The sequence below is a fragment of the Oncorhynchus gorbuscha genome, linkage group LG05 (assembly GCF_021184085.1).
Source record: "Oncorhynchus gorbuscha isolate QuinsamMale2020 ecotype Even-year linkage group LG05, OgorEven_v1.0, whole genome shotgun sequence".
Taxonomy (NCBI): Eukaryota; Metazoa; Chordata; class Actinopteri; order Salmoniformes; family Salmonidae; genus Oncorhynchus; species Oncorhynchus gorbuscha.
In genome coordinates, this window is record NC_060177.1 from 80,852,792 (window position 1) to 80,862,462 (window position 9,671).

General features: G+C 45.5%; 1 protein-coding gene across 1 annotated transcript; it reads left to right on the forward strand.

Moving 5' to 3' along the window:
- The first annotated feature begins 323 nt into the window (after positions 1-323).
- Positions 324-2,913, forward strand: LOC124035278 (5-hydroxytryptamine receptor 1A-alpha-like). The gene has a single exon (XM_046348731.1). It carries the CDS (start codon positions 536-538, stop codon positions 1,814-1,816), a length of 1,281 nt encoding a protein of 426 aa, XP_046204687.1. The 5' UTR covers positions 324-535; the 3' UTR covers positions 1,817-2,913.
- Positions 2,914-9,671: the final 6,758 nt, after the last annotated feature.

A 9,671-nucleotide genomic window follows, 5' to 3' on the forward strand; every position in this document is an offset into this window, starting at 1 on the left:
TTTCATAAATAAATAGTTACTCGCAATGCAGGAAACTACTTTAGTTTCTTGCACAATTTGATTAGGCTACAGAATATATCGCAAAAATTGAGAAAATATATATTTTTAAAGTAGAAAAGAAACAGAAGAGGGAGAATCTCCTCTCTTTCTCTTTAATATGCAGCTATCGAAAGGACTCCGCAAGGGAGAGCAGAGAAACAGAACTCCGCGGCGACCTCATGCAATGGCCGTCTGACGTATACCTACTGCTGCTGGTAGCTTATAAATGAATTCACGTCGTCACCAGACGCAGATCATTTGCAGGACCAGTGAGCGCCCCGACCGTCAACAAACACATGCGCACACACACACTGGTACCAGTACGCGTCATGCGTCCTCGGAACGAGGGAACAGGCACAGGAACTCCGATGGACCCCGGTAGAACTCACACCGGCGCCAGCACGAGGGACTGACTGAGCCTCCAGGTTCCCCATTTGGTTACCTTGTCCAGTCCTACCGGACGCGCCTATCGGGTGTCCCATGCCCCTGACGCACTATGGATTTTATAAACAACGTCAGTGACAACAGCAATTCGACCACAGACTTCCCCGACGTCGTGGATGTCATTCCAAACTGGGGAGACAATGAGAATGCAACGGGGTCTAGAAGTGTGCTTGAGGTGGAGCTGAGTTACCAGGTGGTCACCTCTCTGCTGCTCGGTGCGCTCATCCTCTGTTCCATATTCGGCAACGCGTGCGTCGTCGCCGCCATTGCGCTGGAGAGGTCGCTCCAGAATGTGGCCAACTATCTGATCGGCTCGCTAGCCGTTACAGACCTCATGGTATCAGTTCTGGTACTACCCATGGCAGCCCTCTACCAAGTCCTGAACAAATGGACTCTGGGACAGGAGATATGTGATATATTCATCTCCCTGGATGTGTTGTGCTGCACGTCGTCCATTCTGCATCTGTGCGCAATTGCCCTGGACAGGTACTGGGCTATCACGGACCCCATAGACTATGTGAACAAAAGGACACCCAGGCGAGCCGTGATGTTAATCAGCGTGACTTGGCTGATTGGGTTCTCAATCTCCATCCCTCCAATGTTAGGCTGGAGGAAAGCCGAGGACAGGGCGAACCCGGACGCCTGCACCATCAGTCAGGACCCGGGTTATACCATCTACTCCACGTTCGGAGCATTTTACATCCCACTTATCCTCATGCTGGTCCTCTACGGGCGGATATTCAAGGCAGCCAGGTTCCAGGTTTGGAAAACTGTGAAGAAATCGGAAAAGGTAAAAGTGACGGACAAGTGCTTGGCCGTGTCGCCGGCTATTTTCCACAAGAAGATTAATGGAGAGGCGGGGGGCAAGAATTGGAAGCGCAGTGTGGAACCTACATTCAACTCACCGTGCGTAAACGGCTCGGTGAAGCACGGGGAGGACGGCGAGTCGTTGGAGATCATAGAAGTGACCAACAATTCTAAGAACCACCTTCCTCTCCCCAACACTCCACAGTCCTCACAAGGGTTTGAGAACAGGAACGAAAAGAACACGGAGGCTAAGAGGAAAATAGCTCTGTCCAGGGAGAGGAAAACGGTAAAGACGCTCGGTATCATCATGGGCACTTTTATTTTCTGCTGGCTGCCCTTTTTCATCGTGGCGCTGGTCTTGCCTTTCTGTGCGGAGAGTTGTTACATGCCAGAATGGCTGGGCGCCGTCATTAACTGGCTGGGCTATTCAAACTCTCTCCTCAACCCCATAATTTATGCCTACTTTAACAAAGACTTCCAAAGTGCTTTCACTAAGATCATAAGATGCAAATTCCACAGACCGTGAGACATTTCGTCGTAAAGTGTTAGCGTTAACTTCCAATGAGTTAATGAAACAGAAAAAATAAACATGTTATTTTCAGGGACAGTCTCTAGCCTACGGTGTGAATTAGAAACAGAATAGCCTACGGCACATATACAGTGAGACGTGGAGAGAGACAGGAAGTATATTTGCATATGCTGTGTAAGCTGCTCCTGTCTAGCATATTCGATATTGTAAATATCTGCGAGGTATCGTATTCCCATGCTAGAAGTGTCATTCAAATACAATGTTCTGAATTCATGCATTGCCATCCACGAGACACGCGCGCCGCGTTGCGACTACGACGCGAGGGTTTCTGTCCTAAATCACACCAAGCTTTGTAGCACTGAAACAATACAAAAAACTATCGAAAAACTACAACTTCTGATTGTAACGTCTACTCGTTGCGCACAAAAAGAGGAAAGCGGTTCAATGACATTTGTAAAAAGAAAGAAAAGGAAGAAAATACATATGAAGAGTTTATTTCCAAAACGTTATATTCATATATTTTCCCACATTTGTGTTTTTTTTTCATTAAAAAAAGGATTCCGTACTGGCACCATCACGTGTGTGTAAAATATGACTGTTCTCTGGATTATTGGATTTTAAATGTGTTTTTTTTCTCAAAACGCTATATATCCATCCTTGTTTAGCTGGAATGGAATGTTCATATCCTGTACATTTGATTGATTGATTGATTGTGATATGTGGTTGTCTCACCTAGTTATCTTAAAGATGAAGGTACTTACTGTTAAATCATTCTGGATAAGAGCATCTGCTAAATGACAAAAATGTCAAATGTAAATGTTTTACATACAGATAACATATTACTCTATTGAATTATTTTTTGAACATTTTTTAAATATTGATATCACAAATGTATCATTTGTACAGTCCTTTATTAAAAATGTAGTTATGTTACATTTCACTGTGTACAACCTAGCAGTACTACTTATTTCTGAGAGTGAGGCAGATATATAGCATTTTAAAAAAGCATGATTATTTGTCTCTTTGAAGTGAAACCACAAAGTGATAAAAGATAAACAAATACATGTATGTCATTGAACAACCCCATGCCATGATTAGATAATGAAAAAATACACCTATTTCTTTCATATTTTATTTCAACAATAAAATCTCATTTACAAACTTTTCTGAAAATGGATATATAGCGCTTTGGATGAAATTTCATATTTTGAGATTAAATTATCTGAGTATAATCTATTATTCTGGAATTATTTAATTTCACGAACGGAGAGGCAAACTCTTTACTCAATGTTGAGTGAATCATAGATCTAAAACGGACACAGACAGTATAGTATCTATTGGACTGAATATGAAGTGGATTTGGGAGGTGTGAGATATTTATGTTAGTGGGTGAGAGAGCTATGTATTGATCTGCACAGTAAAGAGGTATTGAGCTAAACAGTTCCAACTTCTATCAACTCTATCTAAGGCAAAATGAGATGTGCAATTTTCAAAAATGGAAACAGTTAAGATATGCTATCAAGGACTGGATCTGTCTGTCTGTCACGCACATGCGCACACACACACACACACACACACACACACACACACACACACACACACACACACACACACACACACACACACACACACACACACACACACACACACACACACACACACACACACACACACACACACACACACACACACACACACACACACATAGTGGTTACAGAAGAAGGCAGAGGCTTTGGTTCAGAGGCAGCTGTAAATGGAAACAAAAGCTAGAGGCACCTTGAAATGCAATCCAATAAAGATTCTAACCACATACAGAAATTCATTACATAGATTCTAACCACATACAGAAATGCGTTACATAGATTCTAACCACATACAGAAATTCATTACATGGATTCTAACCACATACAGAAATTCATTACATGGATTCTAACCACATACAGAAATTCATTACATGGATTCTAACCACATACAGAAATTCATTACATGGATTCTAACCACATACAGAAATTCATTACATGGATTCTAACCACATACAGAAATTCATTACATGGATTCTAACCACATACAGAAATTCATTACATGGATTCTAACCACATACAGAAATTCATTACATGGATTCTAACCACATACAGAAATTCATTACATGGATTCTAACCACATACAGAAATTCATTACATGGATTCTAACCACATACAGAAATTCATTACATGGATTCTAACCACATACAGAAATTCATTACATGGATTCTAACCACATACAGAAATTCATTACATGGATTTTAACCACATACAGAAATTCATTACATGGATTCTAACCACATACAGAAATTCATTACATGGATTCTAACCACATACAGAAATTCATTACATGGATTCTAACCACATACAGAAATTCATTACATGGATTCTAACCACATACAGAAATTCATTACATGGATTCTAACCACATACAGAAATTCATTACATGGATTCTAACCACATACAGAAATTCATTACATGGATTCTAACCACATACAGAAATTCATTACATGGATTCTAACCACATACAGAAATTCATTACATGGATTCTAACCACATACAGAAATTCATTACATGGATTCTAACCACATACAGAAATTCATTACATGGATTCTAACCACATACAGAAATTCATTACATGGATTCTAACCACATACAGAAATTCATTACATGGATTCTAACCACATACAGAAATTCATTACATGGATTCTAACCACATACAGAAATTCATTACATGGATTCTAACCACATACAGAAATTCATTACATGGATTCTAACCACATACAGAAATTCATTACATGGATTCTAACCACATACAGAAATTCATTACATGGATTCTAACCACATACAGAAATTCATTACATGGATTCTAACCACATACAGAAATTCATTACATGGATTCTAACCACATACAGAAATTCATTACATGGATTCTAACCACATACAGAAATTCATTACATGGATTCTAACCACATACAGAAATTCATTACATGGATTCTAACCACATACAGAAATTCATTACATGGATTCTAACCACATACAGAAATTCATTACATGGATTCTAACCACATACAGAAATTCATTACATGGATTCTAACCACATACAGAAATTCATTACATGGATTCTAACCACATACAGAAATTCATTACATGGATTCTAACCACATACAGAAATTCATTACATGGATTCTAACCACATACAGAAATTCATTACATGGATTCTAACCACATACAGAAATTCATTACATGGATTCTAACCACATACAGAAATTCATTACATGGATTCTAACCACATACAGAAATTCATTACATGGATTCTAACCACATACAGAAATTCATTACATGGATTCTAACCACATACAGAAATTCATTACATGGATTCTAACCACATACAGAAATTCATTACATGGATTCTAACCACATACAGAAATTCATTACATGGATTCTAACCACATACAGAAATTCATTACATGGATTCTAACCACATACAGAAATGCGTTACATAGATTCTAACCATACATGTAAATGCATTATGTTGATCAGAACATTTCATATAAATATGAAACAGTTCCTAAAGTTATCCAGAAATGCATTGCTTTCAAATCGCCAACTCTATGGCACCTGAATAGAATACAACAGAGAAAGAGAGAAAAGGAGAAACAGTTGGATAGGTTACACATGATGTTACAGAACCCGCACTGACTCCCAGCAGGCATCACAGCTGTCTGGTCTAGAAGCAGTGATCATGACGTGGGTGCAGGCGGTAGACTGGAGAAGCATGGAGCATGTCTATTCTTCCCCGATGCAACCTGAAGAAAATGAAGACAATTGACATAATTGCAGGCAACAGAGTTATGGCATGACTTGCTCTTTTAATTACGGCTTATTTTGTCATATGTTAGCTGTCAGTCAAACTAACCTTAACCATAATGAAAATATACACCTGACCTCAGAACAGTGGAGTAACTTTCCCTAACTTTGGGGATATACTATATCAAATCAAATCAAATTGTATTAGTCACATGCGCCGAATACAACAGGTGTAGACCTTACAGTGAAATGTTTACTTATGAGCCGCTAACCGACAATGCAGTTAAAAAAATATATAGATAAGAATAAGAGGAAAAAAACAAGTAATTAAAGAGGAGCAGTAAAAAATAACCTTATATACAGGGGGGTGCCGGACCAGAGTCAATGTGGAGGCTATATACAGGGGGTGCCGGACCAGAGTCAATGTGGAGGCTATATACAGGGGGTGCCAGACCAGAGTCAATGTGGAGGATATATACAGGGGGTGCCGGACCAGAGTCAATGTGGAGGCTATATACAGGGGGTGCCGGATCAGAGTCAATGTGGAGGCTATATACAGGGGGTGCCGGACCAGAGTCAATGTGGAGGCTATATACAGGGGGTGCCGGACCAGAGTCAATGTGGAGGCTATATACAGGGGGTGCCGGACCAGAGTCAATGTGGAGGCTATATACAGGGGGTGCCGGACCAGAGTCAATGTGGAGGCTATATACAGGGGGTGCCGGACCAGAGTCAATGTGGAGGCTATATACAGGGGTGCCGGACCAGAGTCAATGTGGAGGCTATATACAGGGGGTGCCGGACCAGAGTCAATGTGGAGGCTATATACAGGGGGTGCCGGACCAGAGTCAATGTGGAGGCTATATACAGGGGGTGCCGGACCAGAGTCAATGTGGAGGCTATATACAGGGGGTGCCGGACCAGAGTCAATGTGGAGGCTATATACAGGGGGTGCCGGACCAGAGTCAATGTGGAGGCTATATACAGGGGGTGCCGGACCAGAGTCAATGTGGAGGCTATATACAGGGGTGCCGGACCAGAGTCAATGTGGAGGCTATATACAGGGGGTGCCGGACCAGAGTCAATGTGGAGGCTATATACAGGGGGTGCCGGACCAGAGTCAATGTGGAGGCTATATACAGGGGGTGCCGGACCAGAGTCAATGTGGAGGCTATATACAGGGGTGCCAGACCAGAGTCAATGTGGAGGCTATATACAGGGGGTGCCGGACCAGAGTCAATGTGGAGGCTATATACAGGGGGTGCCGGACCAGAGTCAATGTGGAGGCTATATACAGGGGGTGCCGGACCAGAGTCAATGTGGAGGCTATATACAGGGGGTGCCGGACCAGAGTCAATGTGGAGGCTATATACAGGGGGTGCCGGACCAGAGTCAATGTGGAGGCTATATACAGGGGGTGCCGGACCAGAGTCAATGTGGAGGCTATATACAGGGGGTGCCGGACCAGAGTCAATGTGGAGGCTATATACAGGGGGTGCCGGACCAGAGTCAATGTGGAGGCTATACAGAGGGGTGCCGGACCAGAGTCAATGTGGAGGCTATATACAGGGGGTGCCGGACCAGAGTCAATGTGGAGGCTATATACAGGGGGTGCCGGACCAGAGTCAATGTGGAGGCTATATACAGGGGGTGCCGGACCAGAGTCAATGTGGAGGATATATACAGGGGGTGCCGGACCAGAGTCAATGTGGAGGCTATATACAGGGGGTGCCGGACCAGAGTCAATGTGGAGGCTATATACAGGGGGTGCTGGACCAGAGTCAATGTGGAGGCTATATACAGGGGGTGCCGGACCAGAGTCAATGTGGAGGCTATATACAGGGGGGTGCCGGACCAGAGTCAATGTGGAGGCTATATACAGGGGGTGCCGGACCAGAGTCAATGTGGAGGCTATATACAGGGGGTGCCGGACCAGAGTCAATGTGGAGGCTATATACAGGGGGTGCCGGACCAGAGTCAATGTGGAGGCTATATACAGGGGGTGCCGGACCAGAGTCAATGTGGAGGCTATATACAGGGGGTGCCGGACCAGAGTCAATGTGGAGGCTATATACAGGGGGTGCCGGACCAGAGTCAATGTGGAGGCTATATACAGGGGGTGCCGGACCAGAGTCAATGTGGAGGCTATATACAGGGGGTGCCGGACCAGAGTCAATGTGGAGGCTATATACAGGGGGTGCCGGACCAGAGTCAATGTGGAGGCTATATACAGGGGGTGCCGGACCAGAGTCAATGTGGAGGCTATATACAGGGGGTGCCGGACCAGAGTCAATGTGGAGGCTATATACAGGGGGTGCCGGACCAGAGTCAATGTGGAGGCTATATACAGGGGGTGCCGGACCAGAGTCAATGTGGAGGCTATATACAGGGGGTGCCGGACCAGAGTCAATGTGGAGGCTATATAGAGGGGGTGCCGGACCAGAGTCAATGTGGAGGCTATATACAGGGGGTGCCGGACCAGAGTCAATGTGGAGGCTATATACAGGGGGTGCCGGACCAGAGTCAATGTGGAGGCTATATACAGGGGGTGCCGGACCAGAGTCAATGTGGAGGCTATATACAGGGGGTGCCGGACCAGAGTCAATGTGGAGGCTATATACAGGGGGTGCCGGACCAGAGTCAATGTGGAGGCTATATACAGGGGGGGTGCCGGACCAGAGTCAATGTGGAGGCTATATACAGGGGGGTGCCGGACCAGAGTCAATGTGGAGGCTATATACAGGGGGTGCCCGACCAGAGTCAATGTGGAGGCTATATACAGGGGGTGCCGGACCAGAGTCAATGTGGAGGCTATATACAGGGGGTGCCGGACCAGAGTCAATGTGGAGGCTATATACAGGGGGTGCCGGACCAGAGTCAATGTGGAGGCTATATACAGGGGGTGCCGGGCCAAAGTCAATGTGGAGGCTATATACAGGGGGTGCCGGGCCAAAGTCAATGTGGAGGCTATATAGAGGGGGTGCCGGACCAAAGTCAATGTGGAGGCTATATACAGGGGGTGCCGGACCAAAGTCAATGTGGAGGCTATATACAGGGGGTGCCGGACCAGAGTCAATGTGGAGGCTATATACAGGGGGTGCCGGACCAAAGTCAATGTGGAGGCTATATACAGGGGGTGCCGGACCAAAGTCAATGTGGAGGCTATATACAGGGGGTGCCGGACCAAAGTCAATGTGGAGGCTATATACAGGGGGTGCCGGACCAGAGTCAATGTGGAGGCTATAGACAGGGGGTGCCGGACCAGAGTCAATGTGGAGGCTATATACAGGGGGTGCCGGACCAGAGTCAATGTGGAGGCTATATACAGGGGGTGCCGGACCAGAGTCAATGTGGAGGATATATACAGGGGGTGCCGGACCAGAGTCAATGTGGAGGCTATATACAGGAGGGTGCCGGACCAGAGTCAATGTGGAGGATATATACAGGGGGGTGCCGGACCAGAGTCAATATGGAGGATATATACAGGGGGTGCCGGACCAGAGTCAATGTGGAGGATATATACAGGGGGTGCCGGACCAGAGTCAATGTTGAGGCTATATACAGGGGGGTGCCGGACCAGAGTCAATGTGGAGGATATATACAGGGGGTGCCGGACCAGAGTCAATGTGGAGGATATATACAGGGGGGTGCCGGACCAGAGTCAATGTGGAGGATATATACAGGGGGTGCCGGACCAGAGTCAATGTGGAGGCTATATACAGGGGGGTGCCGGACCAGAGTCAATGTGGAGGATATATACAGAGGGGTGCCGGACCAGAGTCAATGTGGAGGATATATACAGGGGGTGCCGGACCAGAGTCAATGTGGAGGCTATAGACAGGGGGTGCCGGACCAGAGTCAATGTGGAGGCTATAGACAGGGGGTGCCGGACCAGAGTCAATGTGGAGGCTATAGACAGGGGGTGCCGGACCAGAGTCAATGTGGAGGCTATATACAGGGGGTGCCGGACCAGAGTCAATGTGGAGGATATATACAGGGGGGCTATAGCCGGACCAGAGTCA